Source organism: Denticeps clupeoides, unplaced genomic scaffold (genome assembly GCF_900700375.1).
Source record: "Denticeps clupeoides unplaced genomic scaffold, fDenClu1.1, whole genome shotgun sequence".
Taxonomy (NCBI): domain Eukaryota; kingdom Metazoa; phylum Chordata; class Actinopteri; order Clupeiformes; family Denticipitidae; genus Denticeps; species Denticeps clupeoides.
In genome coordinates, this window is record NW_021629703.1 from 92,696 (window position 1) to 118,360 (window position 25,665).

At 43.2% G+C, this 25,665-nt stretch overlaps 1 protein-coding gene and 1 long non-coding RNA gene across 4 annotated transcripts; both read right to left on the reverse strand.

Annotated features, from left to right (window-relative positions):
- Positions 1 to 942: 942 nt before the first annotated feature.
- LOC114772173 (neuronal acetylcholine receptor subunit alpha-5-like) lies at positions 943 to 8,605 on the reverse strand. Of its 3 annotated transcripts, none has more exons than XM_028965209.1 (8): positions 8,278 to 8,605; positions 7,890 to 8,038; positions 5,907 to 6,058; positions 5,718 to 5,762; positions 3,555 to 3,664; positions 3,245 to 3,422; positions 2,437 to 3,144; positions 943 to 1,786 (listed from the first exon to the last, which is right to left on the reverse strand). In XM_028965209.1, the coding sequence occupies exons 2-8, from the start codon at positions 7,960 to 7,962 to the stop codon at positions 1,628 to 1,630; spliced, it is 1,425 nt and encodes a 474-aa protein (XP_028821042.1). In that variant the 5' UTR covers positions 7,963 to 8,038; positions 8,278 to 8,605; the 3' UTR covers positions 943 to 1,627. The 3 variants fall into 3 exon arrangements, with proteins under 3 accessions (XP_028821042.1, XP_028821040.1, XP_028821043.1); XM_028965207.1 differs by having other exon boundaries at positions 7,890 to 8,065; XM_028965210.1 differs by having other exon boundaries at positions 7,890 to 8,035; positions 8,278 to 8,345.
- Positions 8,606 to 13,910: 5,305 nt separating this feature from the next.
- On the reverse strand, positions 13,911 to 15,116 carry LOC114772178 (uncharacterized). The gene is made up of 4 exons (XR_003743887.1): positions 15,065 to 15,116; positions 14,787 to 14,811; positions 14,557 to 14,604; positions 13,911 to 14,439 (listed from the first exon to the last, which is right to left on the reverse strand). It is a non-coding gene; the product is annotated as an uncharacterized LOC114772178 (long non-coding RNA).
- Between the last annotated feature and the right edge of the window lie 10,549 nt (positions 15,117 to 25,665).

Sequence of the window (25,665 nt, forward strand, 5' to 3'; positions counted from 1 at the left end):
TGCTGAAAATGTTCATTCTGCAACCATTTAGGAATATTCATCCACAATTTACAATAGCGATACAAAAATGGGTAGAAAAAAAACAGACTGATGGTGATTCTGACTCTGCAGATAAGGCATATTTGTGCATGTAGAGACACTGAATACTATAATATTATTTTTGATGTCTGATGGGCCACATCAGTGAGACACAGTGCAGCTAGTGGAATAGCATAAGGGCAAGTAAAGTATTTGTTTAAACATTTTACATTGAATGCACATTTTAGTCAGTATAGAATATACAGTGGGCTAAACAGGTACAGACACATGACAGGGACTGGAGTCATGAGTCAGGTAAGCAGGAAATCACACTGACATACAAAGGTGTTGCGCCCTCTGGTGGCTATATGGTGAGACAGGACATTGCAGCTGCCTGATGCCTGATCTTTTCCACAACCTTCACTTCACTTATTTTTCATTTGTTATAGTTCTGTTTATTTCTATATATTTTCACTGTATGCTAATAGCCCACACAAAACCGAATTCCAAAACACATTTGCCTAAAGCTCAGTACTGACACAAGGGCTGCATTATACTTCATTTAAAACTTTATAAATTAAACAATCACATTGTTATTACTGTATTATGCTTATGCTAATAAAGTGTAAAGTCTGGAGTCATTAACAGATTATATGTCATGTAGCGAAACACAGACCTACACACACAAATTGCATCATGGGTATAAGACAGACTGATGATTTGGATCTAAAAAAAACTTTTTTTTTTAGCTCATTCTGGACTTCTAAGCGGGTCTTGGATCTCTCTATGTTCTGTTCACCTTTGTATATCCTGAACAAGGGCTTTATTCACATTTTCAACCATGAAACTATCTCTTTAGTTCAGCTTTTGTAAATAAGGATCAGTTAATCAGTTAAAGGTCGGCTAACCTTTTGAAGCCCCACGTGACCTGAGAAAATAAAAAGTGAATGAGATAAAATAATACACCTTGTATCACAGATGCCCGGGTTCAAACGTATTTGCAGAAAGAGGCTTTATACACAAGGCCTGAATTTGATCTACTTTGTATGCACCCAGAGCCCTAGGAGCAGCAAACATCCCAGGGCGTAATATGTGGTTTCCTGTGTTGCAATGTGACAAGCATACTTCATACCATGAATGTATTTAAAACTCTGAAGTGTTGCGTTCTGTTTTGCCACACATCCCTGAAGTGCACCAGCCTTACATAAATAGAAATGCACACACTTTTATTATATTCTTTCACTTTACTGTGCTGCAATATGTTACATGCACAGAGAAAAAGAGTATGTAGCATCAACATCATGCAGAGTCATCATTATTTAACATGTTGACCCTCATCACATATCAAACACAATCATTTATTGAATTAAAGAAGTTTAAATATAACTCCAGTTAAATAGTGTATATAGCTCATATTATAATATCATAAATTGATGTTACTGAGTACCAAAGGTTTGCAACAGAAAGGAAGAGGTACCGACACAAACAAGCCATGTTAGTAGGTTAATGCTCTCAGTTAATGCCCCTCTAGTAGAAAATGCTAAGTGCATGATCCATTTCTGTGCTTCTGGATAAATTGTTCCTAACCCTCGGTTCATAGCCCCATGGCTCAGCTGCTTATGCCATTGTAACTTGGCACGACGATGCTGGCCCATTTATAGATGACAGGAATGAAGAGAAGGGCCGAGCCTAGCACTGACACCAGGAGGAAGACCCAGAGGAACACACGGTCCAGCACCTGCGCTACAAACTTCCAGTCCTGCACCACCTGGGATAACAATAAACAGTATAATTAGAATTTGAAACCACAATATGTAATTAAGGTAATTACCTTACCCACCTTCAATGTGACCTACAATGCATACATTTGAATGGAAAAACAAGCACGTCCCTTTGAAAATTAAAAAAAGTTAAAAAGCCCAGCTAGCGCCCAGATCTATATCCAAAAGAAAACCCTGGCGTGACCTGAAGAGAGCTGTGCAATCTGATGCCCTTGCAATCTGGCAGAGGAATGAAGAGTTGGTAAGAGTTGCCAAGTCAAGATGTACTTGCTGATGTATTACTAACCAACAAGACTGAAGGCCGCATACTTTTGCTGTTGGCTTCTTGTATGTTTTTATTAGTTCACGTCGGAAATGGGAATTTTCTTTTAAACGATTCATTGTCACAAAACACGTAAACTTTTACATACACTGTCACTGTACATAGGCACTGTGTATATGCATTTCATTCAACTTTTTGCTTTTTATATGATTTTTTTTTATACTTGTAAACTAATAATCATGTTTCTATTTTGCATCTAGTGGCCTCTCCAAACATCTTATTGTACTTGTCTAACGGCAATTACGGCATTTTGTATTTTGTAGTATATACTACAATGCAACAGGGCTATAGAAAGCATTGAAGGATTTGCCTTACCTCCCGGACTTCATTCTCTTTCACCACATGGAGGGCTATGTAACGTATGGAGTCCAGGGCTGCCTGAAGGCTAGTCCTGGAGTAGAGCAGAGGGTTTGTCTCCTGTTTGGAGTTCTTTGTAACGTGTCCGTTGTCCTCTCTCCCAGCCTCAGCAGGCCTCAGCTTCCCTGATGAGGTGGCATAGCGGTCCACATGACTGCGCATGCAAAGCAACTTGGGTAGGCTGTGCAGGAAGATCCGGCGCACCCAGGGAGCCATGCTGTGGTGCGTGGATGAGGAGCGGTGATGGATGTTAATTGCAAAGACAGTGATGACAATTGAGAGCGTGACAAAGATCATGGTGAACACCAGGTACTCTCCAATCAGAGGGATGACCTTGGAGGAGGACGGGATGATCTCCTCAATGACCAGGAGGAAAACAGTAAGGGAGACCAATACAGATGTGCAGAGGGAGATCTTCTCACCACCATTGGAGGGCAGGTAAAAGACCAGGATGGTGAGGAAAGACAGGCCAATGCACGGAATGATGAGGAAGAGCGTGTAGAACAGGGGAAGCCTCCGTATGATGAAGGAATACTTGATGAACGGGTAGAGGAAGGTGCCATCACTCCTCATACCCCGACTGCCTGTCGCTGTCACAATCTCCCACTCGCCATTATCAAAGTAATCCTTCTTGTCCACTTGAACGTCCTCGAGAAGAATGTCCACCTATCCAGGATAAAGAAAGTCACCATGATTGGAGTCAAATAAAGGACCCATTTTCAGTTCAGTTAAAGCTAGGAGGGAAGAAACGTGACTAATCAACAACCTGAGAGCCATCGTATGTCCAAGATCCAAACTTCATGGAGCAGTTCTGGAGGTCAAATGGGAAAAATGTGACATCTATGGTGCAGGAAGACTTGTAATTTGCAGGTGGTGTCCAGGAGATGGTGCCATCATATCTAACAACAGCCTTGGTGATTGTGGCTTCAAAATGCCCATCTGCACTGTGAGAGCAAATCAGGATACATGGTTTTTGGAATATGGATGATAGGAAGAGTCAGACTGCATCTGAAAAGTCTTGCTAATTTTAAATTGCAGACTGACAGAGATCCAATGTAATGACATTAAGCACATACTTGTCATATAACACTATATCTGGGATCCATATTGAATCAGATGGTACTCTGATTGCTGTAATTCCCAGGTAGTCATCAGGATTCCAGCGCAGTTTCAGGTCCATCCACTCCTGAGAGAATCAACATATATCAAGTGTTAATCATTGATTTTCATTAGGGCTGCACAATTTGGGTAAAAATACATATTGCGATTATTGAGATCAATATAGCGAAATGCGATTGCGATATGATAAAGGACACTTGCTTGTATGTCAATGAAAAGTTGCAAACTAATAGTGAAATGTTTAATTTCAAAGTGAAACATACAAACTACTTATAACAACCTGAAATGCCCAGTGCTTTCAAAATACAATATTCTACAAATATAAAATAATCACAAAAAACTCTTTACATTACTGTCGAACGACAAACCCTGGTAAGGCTAAACAACTGTTTTGATTATATTTGGCCATTATAAAATCCCGTATTATAGTTCTTACGTTTAACCAAAACGTTGTTTGGAGGCTGACTTGAACACAGGGATGCATAGCTTTGCTAGCTTAGCTAAGGTTAAGATTTGTAAACTGAGGTGAATTTCTTTAGGAAACCTTCAAAGTTTGAAAAAGTTAACTAAACAGCTAAGAACAGTCTAAATAATTAATGCCTACGTTTAGCCAAAACGTTGTTTGGAGGCTGACTTGAACACAGGAATGCATAGCTTCGCTAGCTTAGCTAAGGTTAAGACTTATAAAACGGGATTTTATAATGGCCAAATATATTCAAAACAATTGTCCCGCTTTACCTATGAAATGTAATCCCCGGGATCTGGTTTGGAGCGTACAGCGGTTTGTACAGCCCTAAGCAGCACAAGAGTGAGGCATTTTATGCACTTCTCTCCATAGACATGTATATGGTTCACGCCACTGCAGAGCCTCTCGCAATATGGCGGCGACGTTGACGTACGATGCAGCTCGTCATGCGCCGTCTACCCATATGTCGCCAAATCGAAAGTAATGTGACCAAACACGTCACATCCGACTGAGATGTGAGATGTAAGACTTCAGTCAGCTCGCCAACTTTGAGAGAATGAGAATGGGTCGGCAACATATCCGATCCAATCCATGTACTAATCATTTAAATCGCATCTTTTTGCGTTCATGTAATCGCACAGACTGACATCGCGACTACGATTGCGATTATATTAATCGTGCAGCACTAATTTTCATGTAATCTTCCCCATTTTCAGTAAATTAACATGCTTTTCATTTCAAAAATAATAATTTTAATAATGTGCAGGTTTTGTGAGCTGCAAATCATCTTGTATTCTTGGATACATTAACTAGGATGCTTATGTAGTTATTACGTAATTAAGTAGCATGATCCCGCCTCTATGGAGTCCATGATGGACGTATTATTCACCTGCTTAGTTCTTTCTTTTTTACTTGTATTAATCACTACTGCCAAAAAAGAGATACATTGTGTACTGCATGTGACATTGGTTATATTTCAATATAACCAATTATTCACCATGCATAGTGCTGTGTATAATGTGTTCACCTGCAGCTGTGCGACTTAAATATATAAATCTGGTTATTTCCCAGGACGTATTTCTAAAAGATATGTGTGTATATGTGTAATGTGGGAAGTGAACAATTGAGGAAACAGGAGAGAAAAGCAACCTAGCTTTATCTACCTAGCTCAGAACTTCTGCATGTCTGCTGCTCTGACTGATGATTGTGATGTGTCTGTCTGACTGGCTCATTTTTATGGCCTCTTTGTAATTGCAGCAGAGAGCCATGACCTGTTGACCCTGCTGACACTGAGAGATGACTGTCTTGCCAAAGAGTACAATGGCTGTCTCAGCACAGGAATAAAGCAGTCAGGGGGACAGATGGCTGTGGATGGGTGTGGGGATAGAGGATGTGTATCTGGAATATTGGATGTTCTAGAGGATGTTTTTTCATGCAGGTGAGAGCATGGTTTTGATATGAGAAGATATGATATAAACGATCTGTGTAACAAACAATGAGAGATTAATGTTGATGTTTTTGCTCTTCCACGCATATTTGTAATAACTATATAATTACTTCTTTTAATAGGTAAAAATAGTATAGTCCTCATTTAATACTCAATGTTTAATTACTGTGCTTATAAATTACATTATGTCTTTAAACTGGTATGTACCTGTTTCATCCAGACATTAGTCGTCATTAGTTGGTTCTTTTCATCCTAGGATAGATTGAAATCATCTATAAATATAATAGTGCATTCATATGATATATACTAGATGAACCTATACTATATAATAAACACATATATATATATATATATATATATATATATATATATATAGCAATACAAGACATTGCTCACCACATCTACCAGTTGGGAGATAGCCAGTCCGAATTTGACACGAATTGTCCCATTCAGTTCCTTCACCGGCCTCACCCATTTCTGGTAGTTGCTGAAGAGGTTTTTAAAAAGCTTGTCCTCTGTTCTAGCATAGGAGGATAAATTAGGGCTTCCTGGACACATAGAGAAGAGAAACAAAGGATTATAACAAATATGTCAGAATTATGTATAATTTTGTATTGTGCACTATAAACATCTTCATAACATCAATGTCCAATGAAGTTGCTGCATTATTGTCACTGGATGATAGATAAGATAAGTTAAGATAAGATAAACCTTTATTAGTCCCAGAAGTGGGAAATTGCATTAGAGGTGGCTGATTGTAGCGCTGACTCCTAAGCACCTACTGATACTGACGACCAGCTGTCAATAAACATGGTCACACACCTGACCGCCATAACCAGACCCTGTTATTTATAACCTGGATCACCTGGAACCACAGACCTAAAACTGAACTTTGCACGTCACTTTTACCTCAGTTACTTACCACAGACCAGCTGGGCACACCAAAGACACTTCTGCTTAGACTGAGCTTGAATCGTATCTAATTGGACAAAACTTTAATGCTGTGATTATATATTAACAGTACATTAAAATGACCAAAAACTCCTGTCCAGGCATTGTTACAAAAGTAACTGTGGTAGTTAGGAATGACTGCTAATGAATGGAATATCTACATTGATGTAAAGGCCCATTATCACTTGTGTAATTAGTGTCACTTTAATTGATCTATTGATCATTAGAAAAGCCCTTTGAAATGATCTTAGCAGAAATCAGATGCACTGATTAAAGAAAAAGTACAACTGGCCAAATTCTAACTATATATTTATCTAGTGCATCAGCAAATGTGGATCTGACGGGACCATTTCTTTTAGAACTTAATTTGGTAATATTATTCATTCATGTGTTTTTCTCATGGAAATAACCCTAAATGATCCTGTGTCCTTGAAACTTTAAAACAGGGAATTAGGAAATACATGGATTCTGTGGTGTGTCAAGGTCACCTTATCAGATAGAAAATACAAGCTATACATAAAATATTTGTTTGACTTCCTGTCAGATCTTTCCCTCTGCATGCTGCACAAAATCCAAAGGCAGACACCCCAGAGACGTCTAATACATCGTACATAACATTTATACTGCATTGCATAAAATCAAAGTACATAAAGCCGTATTTATTAGCTGCATTTTGAGTCTGAGATCATTTATTGGGGGTACTTTTGCAAGCCATTCTGTTGTGCGTATCAGTTAATCAGCTGTATGGGATGGCTGTAAACCTGTAAATCTTGCTGACAGGAGGCTGGTGTGCAGCCAACAGCCCAGGAGATGCCTGGTGTTTCTCAAATCAATAGTTTCTTGATTAAGTCTTAAATCATGCATGTGGCACCACAACCTGGCTATACAATAATAAGAGGTCAATCATTCACACCTCATTCTGTCAGAAGGCATATTTGGGTTCTTAGATAAATATTGATCTAGAGATTCTACAATCAGCCTTTTTAATAGGACACAAAAGATACCCTATTTAAAACCCTTTTTGCGCTCTTATTACTAACTGACAAATTGCCAGGTGTGTTACAGATGGAACGCATGCTGGGCTCACAGTTGGACCACCCTCCACCATTCAATCATTAGACTACAGTGACATTTTACAAACTCAGTGCATGTGGCCTGGTAATTGCATTTTAAAAATCTCTTGAACTGTTAGAATAAAGCCATATATCTAAATCGAATGCAAATTATATGTATGATAATGTCCTGCCCATGAGAATGGAAAACATCTCCAGACATTGAAAGAGTCATCGGAAGCACACGGTACATGTACTTACTCCACTGCAGCCTCCCAAGTTGAACCAAAGTTAACTCTGGTAAAACAGTAATAATAATAACAATACTACTACTACAAATAATAAAATTAAATTTTTTATTATTAGTATTACTTACGCAGTGTGGAGCAAAACTGGAAACTGTGTAGTAACTGTATGAGGGTGTAAACCATGCTCTGTGTTCCCACCATGGTCCTGTATCTGCTCTCTGTTACCAAGCCTGGTCTTGTTGAATCCCTTCAGACATCCATCAGTGCTGCCAGGCTGCTGTGTGGAAATGGTGTATGTTGCAGACTGAATAAAGAAAAGCATGAGCGTGCAATCGAAATATGCTGTTAACATACATGCACACATGCACACACATTCTGTAGCTTCATGCACGTATAAATGTGTGTCAAAGGCATGTCAAATTTTTTGAAACATACTCATATTTTGCACACATGCCATTTTATCCAAACACACACACATTCATGAATGTTGAATCTTCCTCCAGTTTTAATGATTACCTTATTAAGATCACGCGACAGGCTGTAGTGGTTCAGACCGCACCTCTTCTTTCTTCCTGTATTCTGCCAGACACTGCCTGAGTCCAGACTGCTTCCAAACACACACTCACACACAAACACACACTCCTCCTCTGCTCCTTCTGAAAAGCCCTGCCCCCTTCTCCCGCGTTTTTCCCCCAATCACAGATCAGCTCCATCACCGTCGAGAAGCCCCTCGATTTGATCACAGTTTGTCTCTGAGCTCATTTATTTTCATTTATAACATGCTGCCTGAGGCATTCAGAGATGTACCAATTTACTTTCATATAATCCATCTAATATTCTTTTCCATTTTACTGTGCGGTTTCTTATTCTTGGGAGTCATTTCATTTATATTTGAGGATATTTTAATTTGGGGAAATGGTGGCCCAACACAATGTGTTTTACTCATACACGTTTATTTTATCACTAACACCAAAAACATTAATTAAGATTTAAGGGGTTATGTTACATGTAAAGTAAATTGTTGGTGAGACGCATCCAGTGACAAATCTGCAGGCAAATGTCCCCACCTGCCACTGTCCCCGGAGCGGGTCGCGGGCCCTTGACACCAGAAACGATAAGAGTAGTGGTATTTCACCGGTGGTCCCTAAGGGCCTCCCACTTATTCTACCCCTCTCATGTCTCTTCACAGTGCCAGACTAAAGTCAAGCTCAACAGGGCCTTCTTTCCCCGCTGATTCTGCCAAGCCCGTTCCCTTGGCTGTGGTTTCGCTGGATGGTAGGGGGGGGCCACCCTGAAGTGGTGCCTTGGCTGGCGCCTAGCAGCCGACTAAAACAGTCGGATTGCCCTGATCCGCACCAGTTCTAATTAAAACAAAGCATCGCGAAGGCCCGCGGCGGGTGTTGACGCGATGTGATTTCTGCCCAGTGCTCTGAATGTCAAAGTGAAGATATTCAATGAAGCGCGGGTAAACGGCGGGAGTAACTATGACTCCCTTAAGAGCGTGCTTCTCCCCTGGGCAAGGAGACCGAGTCATAGTGAAGTCCCTACCTCCCCGTGGTTCCCGCCGGAAATGGCAGGTAAGCACTCCTGTCGGCTAAGAGGGTCTGCACGTGATAACATCGTCCCCGGGTGGTGATGACCTGACACCACCCCGGTATAGAAGGTCAACACAAAACTAATGAAGGTTAGTAACACAATGTCATACTGGATGGCACAGGGCCCGGGTTACCAACGTGCTATGGGCGGATCTCAGGAGGCCGGATCGCAGCCCATTACAACTAGGCCTCCTCAAAAACTGGATACGGCGAGGGTGCTGTTTGTGTCAATTGGGACACAGACTATGAAGATACCAAACCTTTGGTATCTGATGACACCCAAACTTTGACTGACGACAACACACAACAATTGATTCCCTTCTCGCTCACCATCTGGAACAGTTCTTTTAAAGAACCCAGACTGGGCGAGAGCGAGATTGAGGCGGACGGCGCGGACTTCGGCTGGCTTCATACCGGAGAGTCTGTAGAGGACCTGTCTGATGACGATGACAATGAGGAGGCAACCCAACTTCCAGAACTGGAGGCGTCCAGTTATGCTCTAGAGCATTCCCTATTGGTAGAGCCGGTGCTGGGGAATGTGAACACCTCGGAGAGCGAAACTGTGATGACAATGAATCATGGCGTTCGGCAGTATAATCAAGTATGTGGGGAGGTGCCTGGAGGCCCGATGAAGGCGCAGGAGCACTTTGTGAAATATCACAGAGACGTTCCTGTTGCCTTCAGTTGCGAAAAGTGCGGAAAGAAAGACCGAAACCCAAGATCTATCCTGAGCCACCATGCGAAGTGCAAAATCGGGGCTCCTCTGATCCCTCCGGCCAGGGATCATGAGTGCAGAATATGCGGACAATCTTTCGAAACCATCAGCGGTCTTTCCCAGCACAAACGACACATGCACCCCACAGAACGAAATGAAGAAAGGATTGCGGCAGTGTAACAGCCGAGCAAGAAGAAGGGAAGAAAACCTCAGTTATGGTCACAGGAGGAAATTGAGAGACTTTGCCGACTTGAAGTGACCTACAAGGGCGCAAAAACCATTAATAAGCTTATTGCTATGGAACTGGGCAATAAGAGCCACATCCAAGTGGCGGAAAAAAGGAGGCAATTGCGCGAATCAGCTGCTCCCAAAATCGCGCAAGCTGTGGATGCGGATCCTCTTGCTTTCCTTATAACCGCCACAAAGGTGATCTCAGTCCCATCTGAGATAGTGGACTCTCTGAAAAGAGAGACTGCTAGGCTGTGCAGTCCAACCCAGGTGGAGGAAGAGGGCGAGCTGGCAGCTGCCCTAAGGAGATGGGTAAACGGCGATGGGCCTATTGAAGAAACCGTCAAGAAAGTGACTGAAAAGTAAATTTCTAAGACGGCCTCTTGTAGTGATAATAAAACACACTATGTGAGGGAGAAGCGTGACAAGGAAGCTGGGACCTACACTACATATGAGTGGATGAAGAGGAGAGCAAGAAGCAGGGCACAGTTTGGAAGATACCAGTGCCAGTATTTCAAAAACAGGGCGCGGCTGGCGGCTCTTATCCTTGACGGCAATATTACAACGAAATGCCAAATCCCCGCTTCTGAGGTACACGAAGTGTACAAGAAGAAGTGGGAGTCATCCACTAACTATGGAGGCTTGGGGTCCTTCGCACTTGGGGGCAGTGCTGACAATAGTGTGTTTGAAAGCCTTATCACTGCAGAGGAAATCCACGAGAACCTGACGGCCATGAACCGCACATCGGCCGCGGGTCCAGATGGAATGAATTGGAAGGACTTGAAGGATCTATGTGGAGGCTCAACGGTGGTGGAGCTCTTTAACGCGTGGTGGGTCACTGGAAAGATCCCAGTGACGGTCAAGCAATGCAGATCAATACTGCTGCCCAAGACAGCTGACCAAGAACAGCTGATGGAGATTGGCAACTGGAGGCCAATTACTATCGGGTCAGTACTCTTGAGACTCTACTCTCGGATTCTAACCAAGCGTTTGGTTAGGGCGTGCCCTCTGAATCCGAGGCAGCGAGGGTTCATCCAATCTCCGGGCTGCTCCGAGAACCTAATGGTTCTCAAGTACATCATGGAGCAAGCTAAAAGGGAACGGAAACATCTAGCAGTGGTATTCATCGACATTGCTAAGGCATTTGATTCGGTATCGCACGACCACATCGTGGACGTGCTGAGGCGACGAGGGCTGGACAGCCACGTTATTGGAGTTATCCAGGACTCCTATGAGAGTTGTCACACCTCAATCGAGGTGGGTAACAAAAAGACCCCAGACATTACCATCAAGACTGGGGTTAAGCAAGGCGACCCGATGTCCCCACTACTGTTTAACCTTGCATTAGATCCCTTGTTGGCGACACTCGAAACCCACGGCTGTGGGTTTCAAACTGAAGGCGGGAAGGTTGCGGCCCTCGCATTCGCGGACGATCTAGTCCTATTGAGCAACGGCTGGGAAGGCATGAATACCAATCTGTCAATCCTGGAGAAATTTTGTAATTTGACTGGCTTGTCACGGCTTCATGGTAACACCTACGCATGACTCCTACACGGTGAACAACTGCCAACCATGGGCAATCCAGAGGGCAGATTTGCACATGATTGGTCCGGAGGAGTCTGAGAAATACCTGGGAGTACGGATAGGGCCTTGGACAGGTATTTCAAAGCCAGACACAGAAAGTCAGTTACAACAATGGATCCAGCGAATTGACGAGGCACCACTGAAGCCCTCTCAGAAAGTGGTGATCCTCAACGAATATGCACTGCCGAGGCTCATATACAGGGCTGATCACGCGAGCGAAACATCTGTGAGGCTTGCCAGGCTCGACGGACTGGTCAAGCGAGCGGTAAAGGCTTGGCTGCGTCTCCCCCACTCGACATGCGACGGACTGCTATACTCGTGGAGAAGAGATGGCGGCATGGGGCTCCTCAAGTTAGCAGATTCCGTCCCATCAATCCAGGTAAGGCGAATTCAGAGAGTTGCGCACTCCGAGGACCCTACCATCAGGCAACTCATGAGTTCGGCCAAGGCACAAGAGGGCTTTGAAAGGGCTTGGAAAAGAGCAGGGGGCGCACTGGATACTGCACCTGCTCTGACTGACCCCTATACACCATCAGTCAGCCCTGAACACGTTGACTGCTTAACCACACCTCAAAAGGTGAACTATCCGGTCCCCCGGGACTGGAGAAAAGACGAGTACGAATACTGGTGTCGGCTACCAGTACAAGGCATGGGAACCGTTTGCTTTGGGAACGACAACATCAGCAACCACTGGTTGCGAAACCACCGTGGTTTCAGAGAGCGGCACTACATCGCCGCTCTTCAGCTCAGGGCGAATGTGTATCCAACCCGTGAAAGCCTCAATCGAGGTATAAGCGGGGCCTTGCTGCACTGCCGGAAGTGCAGCTCTAAATACGAGTCCTGTTCCCATATACTGGGACAATGCCCTGCTGTCCAAGCTGCGAGGATAGCACGTCACAACAAGATTTGTGACATCCTGGTTGACGAGGTGAAAAGGTTGGGCTGGGAAACGCATAAAGAACCAAGGCTATACACAACTAAGGGCGAGTTGCGAAAGCCAGACATCATATTTGCGTGTGAGGACGTTGTGATTGTAGTTGATGTCACTGTGCAATGGGAGTTTCATTCCCACTCCCTCGCAAATGTGGCCAGTGAAATGGTAGTTTACTACCAGAACCTAGAACAGCAGGTTCGCGACTACACGAATACCCAAACTGTGCATTTCTTCGGCTTTCCCGTCGGAGCAAGGGGAAAATGGCACAGTCAGAACAACGTGGTGTTGCAACTCCTTGGGGTGACGAAAGGGAGGATGAAGGCCCTTGGAATGTTGGTGGCAAGAAGGGCCCTTCTTTACTCACTTGATATGCTTGGCACTTACTCCGAACAAATGTAACTGGACTCAGACATTTTGCCAAATGGGGACCTCCCAGCTAGTAGGCCCTGGGATACTAGGCCTCCCCGTGTGATTCCATCATGCACGGCTGACGACTTTATCGGCTCGGACACCCTTTGCCCACCCCCACCCCCTTCCCTTTCCCCCACGGGAATCTCGTTCATCTGTGATGATTATTTCACATGGATGACGGAATAGCTGATGGGCAGCTTATAATAACCCAGAAAGGACGCAACCGACCATTGTTGCGGCATCGAGCAGCATCGAACTAGCCAAATGCCTCGTCATCTGAAACATTGTCATCACATTGTCATTGACATAGAGTTAAGATGACTTCATGATTTATTGTCTTGAAGCTTTTTATTAATAAAGCAGAATTCATTCATGAGTTCTGGTGATGTCTGTGACTTCTCAAGTTAATCTTGATTGTAAATTCAGTAACATACTTACTATGTATGTAGGGAGGTAGATTATTAGTATTAGTACCCAAGTAGACCCAGATTTACAGAACGTAAAAGGCACTGACCAACCTGGACTGAAATTAATTTCATACTTGTCTGCCACATGTAAGTTATAAATTGGATGTACTGAATCCTGTCACAGGTTCTCAATAAAAAATGGTTCTGCCACATGTTCTCAATAAAAAAAATCTAGACTAGAATAAATATAATGAGCCACCCATTAGGTACTGGCGGACTGTCCATATTGGCTTGTTATTTGGGCAGAGATGGATTCACATATTTCTGTGATTTCTTTACTGAAAAATTAGTTCAGATGCAGGCAGAGATCACACCACAAAGTCAAATAAAGCAGGAGCGCAGTGGGAGCAGTCATGGTTAGTACTGGGGAGTCAGCATCACAATCCAATAAGGTGTTGTCCAGAGAAATGCAGGGTTGAAAGTACAGAGAAAATCATCAGTAGCGCAGAAAAATGATCGTGCAAAGACCTAGTGTCCTTGCTGGGTTTTATAATAACCTTCTTCATGGGTTTCTGCGGTATGAGACTGCTCCTTCCCCTATGCTGGGGAGAAGGTTCGACTGGGACCATGATTATATTTATTACATCATTAATCTGATTTAATTTATTTTATTCAAATGTTTATTTGGCCCATTTTCAGTGGTTCACTGAAATGATTTACAGTCCAATAAATTACTTATCACGTCTTTCTTCAAAGCTCAAGCTTCTCCTTGTCTTCATGCATCTTCATAGATGTCTGTCATTTCTAAAAAAGGTTTCAAAAGAAAGTGTTTTAATCTAAAGAAATCTATCTATATTTTATAATATAATCTATATCTTCTTCTCCTGGATATTGCATATACAAAATATGACAGACACCTACCTTATTCCTGAAGGATATCGTTCAACGTTACTGTAGATTGTCTGGACACTTTTAAAATAAAATAAAAGGTATATAAAAGCACATTAAGGATTAGAGTGCAGTACAGACTTATCCCTTAATCTGAATGTGAATAGATTTATTAAGTCATCACATTCTCTACATTATAGTCTTTCAGAATACCCTATGGCCAACAGACCATAGAGTAATATACGTAGAATGGGGAGTTATACCTTTGTTGTACTTCTCCATATTTCCCTATAAAAAACAACAAAGACACTTATGACTGACATGCAATACACACTAGTTTAGTGTAGACTAGTAAACCTAGTAGCCTAGCAGCTGGGGTAACACATCTGTCTATAAACCAGACAAAGTAATCCCATTACCACCATTGTGTCCTTTGGTAAAACACTTATCCCTGAGTTGCTCCAGGGGGACAGTCTCTGTAACTACTGATAAATTACTCTGGATTATGCTGAAAATGTAGACCTCAAAACATTTGATGTACCTTTTTTCACCCTTCTGATGATACATGCACCCAAAAGTGCAAGAAATGCCACTGACAGAGTACCCAGTAAAGCTTCATTTAGTTTGGAGAGAGGCATCACCTCATCAACCCCATCCATAGGTCTCATAGGTTCATCTGGATTAAAGATAAAATAACATGATATTTTATTAGTCCCACAATTGGGAAATTTATTTATGAGGAAGAGAGCTATACCATGGCTGAGTGTATTTTATTCTATGATATAGATATATTCTCATAATACATCATTTACACTGATATACTATTTGCTATTGTATCAAGCTTATATTTATTTGGTATTTTTGATATAAGTCAATCTGATTGATATTTTCTGGTTTCATGGTGAACAAGGCACACATTACCCATGACCTGGATGAAGATGGTGTTGTTGGATGTGTCAGTCACATTGCTGGGTGCATGCTTTGTTTTGGAATAAACACAGCTGTAATTGCCGGAGTCTTTGTTTTTGACATTCTCAAGCATAAAAACCCATTCATCTGCATTATTGAGCCTCTTCATCATCACCCCAACTCCATTCTTGCACAGATACATGTGGATCCTGTCCTGTTGTCCGTTCAATATTTTACATTTAAATTCCACATCATCATTCTGGCTTGGATTGGATTCTCTGGTGAAAATCTTGGCTGGGTAGAATACATCATAATCTATAACATGAGAGTTAATAAAAAAAATTATATACATTATTGTACATTAGTGTGCATCACTTAATTTATCATATTTGTCTTTAATTCTGCTATGTGTTAAACAGTGTTTATTTCCTCCAAAGACCAACAGAAAACCTCTTGACTCTCATTACCTATGCAGGTTATAACCAGATGCAGTTCATAAGATTTTTCTTACAACATTTTATTTTGTCCTTGAGGATTTTTACATGTATGGCATTTATAGGATGCCCGTATCCAGAGAGACTTACAATCAGTAGTTACAGGGACAGTTAAGTGTCTCACTCAGGGACAAAATGGAAATAAGTCTGGGTCGTCTGGTTTCTACATTGGGTACTGAAAGTATTCAGACCCCCTTAAAGTTTTCCCCCTTTGTACTATTGCAGCTATTTGCTAAAATCATGAATACTTAGGACCATGTGAAATGTCAACAATTCTGTGTTTTTCAGTGAATATATGGTGTTGTGTGTACATTAATGAGGGGAAAAAGGAACAAAGAGTGAAAATTTTAAGGGGCACTGAATGCTTTCTGTACCAACTGTAGGCAAGTGTGTTACCCACTAGGCTACTACTATGATGTGTTAGAAGCAGAAAGAAACTTTGACAAGCACTAAATTATGATGGATAGACAGCTCGAAGCATAGCTTTAAAACTGCAACCCTTGTGGAGTTTTCAATCTGCTGTGGTCAGGATTTACAAGGAAGGAAAAATGGTGAAGCACCAACAAGGTGGCGTGGCTCATAGAAGGGACCACAGGCTTGCCTTTGTTGTCTAATCCAACAGAAGATCTTCTGTAGCTGAAATTGCTGAGAAATCTCATCCTGTTTCAGAACACACAGTGCTTCATAGTTTATTGTATATGAGGTTGTGTAGCCAAAGATCTGTGGAGGTGTCAACTTGCAAAAGCACCTACAATGGGCACATGAGCATCAGAACTGGTTCATATAGCAATGGAAGAAGTTGTCCTGCTGAGATGAATGTGGATGGCCAGACAAGTGGATTGGCACTAAGGGTAGAAGACAAGCTGGTGGAAGCATTTCTGCTAGGACAACTTGGCTCCACCTACATGGAAATGGTATTCCCTGATGGCATCAGGATAATGCTCCCTGCCATACTACAGACATTCAGGAATGGTTTAAAGTAACAGTGAAGTGAAGTGATTGTCACTTGTGATACACAGTAGCACAGCACACGGTTCACACAGTGAAATTTGTCCTCTGCATTTAACCATCACCCTGAGTGAGCAGTGGGCAGCCATGACAGGAGCCCGGGGAGCAGTGTGTGGGGACGGTGCTTTGCTCATTGGCACCTCAGTGGCACCTTGGCAGATCGGGATTCGAACCGGCAACCTTCTCCAATTCTCCAGATCTCAATTGATTGAAGCATCTGTGGAATGTGCTGGATTCCACAATTTGGCAGCATCTCACAATTTAAAGAAAATAATGTATTTAGAGTTCTTTTGCAATTACAAGTTTTTGTGGCAAATGGTTGGGTTGCTCTGTGCACAATCCCTCACATGGTCCTTTAAGCACTGAACTTTTCCTGTTTTTTTTTTTTTTTTTTTTAAACATTAATGATTAAGTTGCTTTTTCCTTAGCAGTTCTTGTCTAATTATTCATTAAATTAATATTTACATTGACACTGAAAGGCAACCTCTTATTTCCTGGATTCTCAACCTTGCTGCCTCAAAGCTCTTAAACAATGAACAATGCAGTCACTACATGGGCAGCAATAATAAATGCATTTTCTTATGGCAACATAGTATTTTAAAGAACATGCAGTATATGCTGATGAATTGGTAAAATTAATTAATTATAAATCCCGGAAGTGGTGATCTGTTATAGAATCATTTATACCAGAATAAAAATTTTATTTCTACTCCAGACAGTAGATAAACAAGCACAGACAGGCACTTTGAGCATGTCACTGATTAAACTGGATTAGAACTAGATCAGTATAGATAAAACTCACCCATTGTTGAACAGAGCAGGATAGCATACAGCAAAAGTGTGAGAGTGCAGATCACTGTCTCCATTCCCACCATGGTCCTAGAGTCGCTCTCCAGCACTGCAGCCTCTCACCGCATCTCAGTGAAGAAGAGTAGAATCTTCGTCCATACTTTACTCCATCCAGGGTTGATGCAGCAGGGAGTAGGGAAGTGTTTCCAGCCTGTTTCCAAACAAGAAAAAAGTACAGACACATACAGACAGAACAACACATGGCTCCACCTACTGAAAGCCACCAGAGGTAAATACAGACCTGCTTTTGGTATGTGGTCAGTGCAGCTTATCGTTAGATACCTATGTTTTTAACTCATTTAGACAACAGTGCTAATTTCTTTTTGAGTCTGATTAAAAGCAAGACGTGAAAAGAAGAAAGGCCCATCACCTCCATTTATGGCCTTCATATGGAATCAAGTGGAGCTTCATCACTTGGTCTCATGCAGATGAACATGCATAATTTAACCTGACTTTGAAAAAGTAGCCAGTTCTCTCTTTCTGTTTCTGTCAAGTTCCCACTGAGCTGCCCGCACTGAAGAACAGAGCAACTATTGTTTGCAGCTTGAATTGAAGAGACCTCGATCCTACACTAATAAAAAAAGTGATTATTGCAATTTTTGATAATAATTATTGTTGGTGCTCTTGTTGTTGCTGGTGATATCAGCAGGAATCTCATTCCAATTAAAATTTGTGAGCATGTAGTCTTCACAACTCAAGTCTTTTTCATTATTTGACCTGTATTAAGTCGACTACATGCGTCTAACATATAGTCCCTTTGAAAGTGAAAAAGTGAAAGTGATTTTTTTGTCATTATGATACACTGCACAGCACATGGTGCACACATAAAATGTGAGTAGTGGGCAAACACAAAAGGGTGCAAGATTTGAACAATGATTAATTTTTCATGAGTCATTTTATTTCTCTTATATTGTAGTTTTGTACAAATTGTACAAAGTTCTTGGTTGTACTTCCTGTGTCTGTGGGTAGGATAACAATCTATGAGCTCAGCCCACTGTACCAATACTTACTTGTTTGATGCAAGGAGTGAAGCTCAGGTGCTAACTTTAGAGACGTTGAGATGACTGAAGACAAGCTTATCTTAAAGTAACTGGCCAACATTAAATGGAATCTTTTACTATGTGATGAAAATAATTGAATGGTGTTCTTTAATCGCTGTGATATCATCAGTGCTGTGAGAAAAAGCAAAAGTGTAACAGCACACAGAATCAACAGGGTTAATAATAGTTATAGCATTTAAAAAGTTTTCACTCACTCACTATCCATTACCATGGAGCACATCTTGGGACACACGCCACACGGTTCCCACACACCATTCACTCACATACTCTATAAAATATCTACCTAGGTGAGAGGTGAGAGAAAAGGTGAGCTGCCAGAGAAAACACTGAGAAAAAAAGTTCTGGAGGTGACAGCTTCTTAAAAGCTGAAGTTTCTTAGGTATTATTATTATTTGGGCCTGTCAGCATGACAGACCACTTACTATTGTGCTGGGACCAGCAAAAAAGGACACGTCTTACGTTCAAGGCTGCCACGCAAAAACCGTGAGACGTACAGAAACAACGGAGTGGTCAGGCCGAAGGCCTGACCACTCCGCACAATATGACGTATTGTTTATTTTTGTAGGTCGTACGGCCCGCCCACAAATCGGGTTCAAAGTGTAAAAAGTACCGTTTAATATCGTGCTGGGAACACGTTTTTGGCTCCCAGTGACCAGCCGTAAAAGCTAGAGACACGGGAGTCGAGGCGAGGCCGAAGGCCTCGCCGAGACACACAATCTGACATATTGGATGTGTTGCTACCAGCAACAGTGGTCAGGAAAACATGGGACATAGGGAAGAAGGGCAAAAATGCCATGTCTCGCATTTGTGGCTGCCACGCTAAGGCCGTCAGACGCACAAAAAAAACGGAGAGGTCAGGCCGAAGGCCTGACCTCTCCGCACAAAATGACATATTGATTGCTTCTTTGGGGACTACAGGAGGGCCACAAATTGTGACCAAAACATTAAAAGTGTGAAAAAATCTGGTTTTCAACAATTTGCAATGAGACGCTTCACAGCACACACACGACTCTCATGTCAAATCGTGCGGCTTTTCGTTCCGCACGGTTTGACGTATGGCTCGACTCGGCCGGATTTACGGTCGGCGCGCAATTCGCCAAAAAGCGTTTTCGGAACGCGTTTATTATCCTAGTCCAAAATTGGACTTTTTTGGACTTTGTGTCCAGATGGTTTGACATAGAAAAAAGATTTTGATGTTGTGTCGTAGATCTCTCCAAGACCGACGCTTTGACGTATGGTTTCTCTCTGTCTGATTTACGGATCATTGACAAATTTGAAAAAACTAAAAAGTGTCAATGGGCGAAAAAAAGTTTATTTATTTATTTATTTATTATTTCAGCCTCGCTCTTCGGCAATTAATGCGGGTCGTACCGAACCACGCACACCGGCGTGCTATATATCAAAAATTAGTACTATATTGTGTGAGGTGTGCTATTACTTTTATAAGCGATCGGACTGGGCGTGGCCGAGCTATTAACGCTCAAACAGGGTCATTTTCCCATTAGAATGCATTGAATGCTAATTTTAGCATTGGTAGCATTGGTAAAATGGGGCCCCTTTTAAGTGGTACTGCTACTGTGTCATTGCCAGCAAAGGGGGTCCTACAAGGGGTACTGATACAGCAGCAGCGCCAGCACTGTAATTCAATGGCAGATTAAACCAGCAGCTTCATTAGGATGACAATCATCCACATTATTAAGACCACCTGGTCCTTTGGCTGCTTTATTAGGGACGATTTTTTGGACATTGTCCAAACATCACCAAATATAACATGACGCATCTCGGCCACACCCTGTTAGCGTTCTTGATGTTAGCATGCTAGCATTAGCATGCTAACACGCTAATTTTTAAACATGCTCCAAACGTCACCAAATTTACAGTGACGCATCTTGGCCACGCCCTGTTACCATTTTTGATGTTAGCATTAGCATGCTAACATGCTAATTGTTAAACATGCTCCAAACATCACAAAATTTAACGTGACGCATCTTGGACACGCCCTGTTAGCGTTCTTGATGTTAGCATGCTAGCATTAGCATGCTAACACGCTAATTTTTAAACATGCTCCAAACGTCACCAAATTTACAGTGACGCATCTTGGCCACGCCCTGTTACCATTTTTGATGTTAGCATTAGCATGCTAACATGCTAATTGTTAAACATGCTCCAAACATCACCAAATTTAACGTCACGCATCTTGGACACGCCCTGTTAGCGTTTCTGATGTTAGCATGCTAGCATTAGCATGCTAACATGCTAATTTTTAAACATGCTCCAAACGTCACCAAATTTCATGTGAAGCACCTTGGCCAAGCCCTGTTAGCATTTTTTATGTTAGCATGCCCGCGCTCCTACGAAAAACGCCCGGACAGGCCCATCAAAATTTCCCCTGGAATTTTGGCTTCTAGTTATTATTATTATTATTATTAGATGCTTTATAATGTATGTTTCAAGCATAACTGAAGTTTAAAGCTAAAAATCCTACCAAAATAAGATAAACATAACAAACTTCAGTACAGACATTGGCATAGTGGATTCGGCACACATTACCCATGGCCTTGGATGAAGATTGTGTTGTTGGATGTCAGTCACAATGCTGGGTGCCTGCTTGATAAACACAGCTGTCATTGCCATAGTCTTGGAAATGAAAGCCAATAGAAAAATGATACAGGGAGTTGTAAGGTTTTTCCAGTAAAAGGGGAAATTGTTTTTTCAAGCAATGGCGGGCTAACTGTTCATCAAGACAGTAATGGGAAAAAAGTAAACAGCAGGTACAGATTGCCCACCTGACTGCCATGCAGCAGCTGCTGGCCAAACCTCCCGCCGTAGTGGCTCCACCTCCAGCCCCAGGCAACCAGAACATTGCAGGAGGTTGGACCAATTGGCATGGTAATTTACAGATTTCCAAACACTGCGTGATTGCACAAATGACCTCGTGTTTGATGTGCCCTCAATCCCATAAATCAAGAAAAGCGCACAGATGCACTACTTTTCCTCATGTATCTAGATACAAACCCCACGCACACACCATTTATTCCTGTCATGTGAATCTATCCATGTGACCAGGAACATCATGGAGATGAGGTAACGTGACTCCTGTAAATTGGCAAGATGGCCACTGCCAGCCGCTCAGTCATTGATTGGCATTCGTCAACTCGACTCGGCTTTTTCTCAACACAAAAGACTCATCCTGTTCATCTCCTCTCCTCTCAAGTCTTCCCTCATCCTGTGCCTTCCCCAATTCAAACTAAAACGGGAACGACAACATCCATGTGATGTTGTGGCTCACGCCAGCTCTCTGTCGTATATAAATCCGGAGGAAACTTACCTGCCTCCGTGCGTCCAATCGCACCAGGGTTTCTTGTTTCGTCCAACACATGCTCACCTTTAGGTCCCGCGCTGGAACCGTGACAATTCCTCACGCATCTACATACAAACCTCATACACTCCATATATTCCTCACGCATACACCTATATATTCCTCACATGTCTACATACAACCTTCACACATACACCATATATTCTTCAAAAATGTCATGTGTGATGTGCATGAAATGTGAATGCGTAGTATGAATGCGAGGAAAAAGTGAGGAATACAGATTTCTTGTCTATAAACCTCGCTGAACGGTATTTAAGGTGGAACATATTCTAATAAGGAGCAAACTTCAGCATGGCCTGCGACAATATCATTATGCTATTAATTAAATTAATGGCTTGACTCAGAGCTTCCTGCCATTTTCCCAGGATCCGCTGTTGCTGTTCTGTCTGAATGTCCAGCGTCCCATGGTCGGGACCAGCTGGACAAGGCTTTTAAATTGGATTCAATGTAACTTTTATTTATGGTAGAAAAAAATATACTGCTGTCATGTAACCAGTTGTAAGTGCAAGATATAAGTCACACCAGCTGATAGATTAAATGATGTTGTTCTATTAGACAATGCATTAATTTGCAATGACTTACTGTATGTTATCACTTCATTAATAGGTATGAATTAAAGTCCGGACATGTGATCTGCTCTAGGATTAGCTTTATTTCATTATTTATTAACTATATGTAGTACAAATATGGAAGTCAGTAAAAGGCACTGAGAAAAGGCATTGAGAATACGACTAACATTAGATATAGCAGACAAAAATGGCAGGTTTTTGTTATGTAAATAATTGAATGTGACCTATTAACCCTATGATGCCCCTTTAATTAGTAATCAGTAAATGTAAAAAACAAGCATCTATATTAGAGAAAAAAAAACACCATTCAGTCTTCTTGGGTTAATACCTGCCACAATTTCAGAGACTGACTAACTGCAAATAAAATTCAAATTTAAACTCTACCAGAAGCAAATGGGAAAATGTGGGAAAATGTTTGAACCTTCTAGCCTAATTTCATCACCAAAATACATGATACCCATGGTGAACCATTAGACAGAAAAGCCCTGTTTGACACGCGAACCGGGACCAGAATGAGAGAGTCGTGTAGGAGGAGACGAGAGACCTCGGTGCGGCGGGACGCACGGAGGCAGGTAAGCTCCTCCGCGTTACTCTGCGAACGCGGGCGGCGCGAGCCGCAACACATTTACATTTACATTTACGGCATTTGGCAGACGCCCTTATCCAGAGCGACTTACAACGTGCTTTCAAGTTACCATCGATGAAGAGATCAATTCCGGTTCACTAGGACCCCAACTATGAATACATCTATTTAATTCACTCTGTTGTAGATTCTGTACACAAAGTTTGACAAGAAAATTACAATTTAATCTAAATATTCTTTAAAGAGGAAGGTCTTGAGCTGTCGTTTGAAGGTGCTCAGTGACTGAGCTGTTCTGACCTCGAGGGGAAGTTCATTCCACCACCGAGGGGCCAAGACGGAGAAGAGTCTAGATGAGTGTCTTCCTTTTACCTTCAGAGATGGAGGGACCAGGCGAGCAGTACTGGAGGCTCGGAGTAGACGAGGTGCAGTGCGGGGTGTAATAAGGGCTGTGAGGTAGGATGGTGCTGCTCCATGTTTGGCTTTGTAGGCCAGCATCAGTATTTTGAACCTGATGCGTGCAGCTACTGGGAGCCAGTGAAGGGAACGTAGCAGAGGGGTGGTATGGGAGAATTTGGGAAGGTTGAAGATCAGTCGTGCTGCTGCATTTTGTATGAGTTGTAGAGGTCGGATGGAACACCACGCTGATGTTGTCGTTTGCGTCTGAGGCAAAAAGGACAGGACAGGACAGAACAGGGCGACAGGACGGAGATCAGGTGTCGGGGTTACAGAGAAACTGGAACGGGCTTACTTGGTTCGAGGAGTGCGGAGCCGGGTCTGACACGAGTGCCAATCAATGACCGAGCAGCCGGCAGCTGCTCTCTAGTCAATTTATAGGGCACACGTTACCTCGTTTCCGTGTTGCTCCTAGTCACATGATTGAGTCATGTGACAGTACCCCCGCCTCCAGGGCCGACCCCCGATGGCCCCGAAGTGGAGGCGGTACGCTGCCGGTACTCAGTCACCAGAGAGGGGTCCAGGACGAAACGACTAGGGATCCAGGAACGTTCCTCAGGTCCATAGCCGGTCCAATGCACCAGATACTGGACCCCCCGACCCTTGCGCCGAGAGGCAATAATGCGTTCCACAGAATATGCTGGTCCCCCGTCGACGATGCGTGGCGGTGGTGGATCCGGAGCCGGAGGATGAAGGGAGGAACGGACAAAGGGTTTGAGTTTGCTGACATGGAAGACAGGATGGACGCGGATGGCAGGAGGGAGTTGGAGACGGTATGTGAGGGGGTTGATCCGACTGAGGATCCGGAATGGTCCGATGTATCGAGGGGACAGTTTGTGTGACTCAGTCCTGAGACGTAGGTCTTTGGTGGACAGCCACACCCTCTGTCCCACTCGGAAATGCAGTCGACGAGGATGCCGGCGATCGTGCTGGGTGGACATCCTTCGGGAGGCATCCAGGAGGGCAGACCGCGCAGATCTCCAGGCCCTTCGGCAACCCCGAATTAACTGACGGACTGAGGGGACCCCGCCTGCGGGCACCTGGTGAGAGAAGATGGTGGGTTGGTATCCATGACAGATTTCAAAGGGGCTATGACCGGTGGCGGAGGAGACTTGCAGGTTGTTGGCCAGCTCCGCCCAAAGGAGAAAGCCTGGCCAGGTGTGTTGATGTTCCGATGCGAAACACCTCAGGTATCGTCCCAGCTGTTGGTTGGCCCTCTCCACCTGGCCGTTGGTCTGGGGATGGTAGCCAGAGGAGAGGCTGCAGGTTGATCCAATAAGGCGACAGAATGCCTTCCAAACAGCTGAGACGAATTGGGGTCCCAGATCGGAGACGATGTCTTGGGGGAACCCATGAAGGCGGACCACATGTTGGAGCACGAGGTCAGCGGTTGTGGTAGGAGAGTTGGAAATCGAACTGTTCAAAGAATAGTGCCCACCTCGCCTGGCGGGGATTGAGCTGTTTGGTGGTTTTGATGGAGATTAGATTCTGGTGGTCGGTCCAGACCAGAAACGGGGTGTCGCAGCTTTGCAGCCAGTGTCGCCACTCCTCGAGGGCCCACCTGACTGCCAGCAGCTCCCGGTCCCCTACACCGTACCGCCGCTGTGCAGGGGTGAACTTCCGCGAGAAGAAGCAACACTGGCGCAATCTCCTGTCCGGACCGCGTTGAGAGAGGACGGCGCCAGCACCCACCTCTGACGCGTCCACTTCTACCACAAACGGGAGGGCAGGATCCGGGTGTTGAAGAATGGGGGCGGTGGTGAACTGCCGACACAGGGATTTAAATGCTTGAACGGCCTCCGGGGGTAGGTGGAATGGACGTGACGAAGGTTTGGTG

Excerpts from the sequence above, each read along its gene's own strand:
- LOC114772173 (XM_028965209.1), bottom strand. The coding sequence starts at position 7,962 with ATGGTGGGAACACAGAGCATGGTTTACACCCTCATACAGTTACTACAC. Across the intron at positions 3,665-5,717 it reads CTAATGTCTGGATGAAACAG|GAGTGGATGGACCTGAAACT; the intron begins GTACATACCAGT and ends TGATTCTCTCAG. Across the intron at positions 3,423-3,554 it reads GATATAGTGTTATATGACAA|TGCAGATGGGCATTTTGAAG; the intron begins GTATGTGCTTAA and ends TTGCTCTCACAG.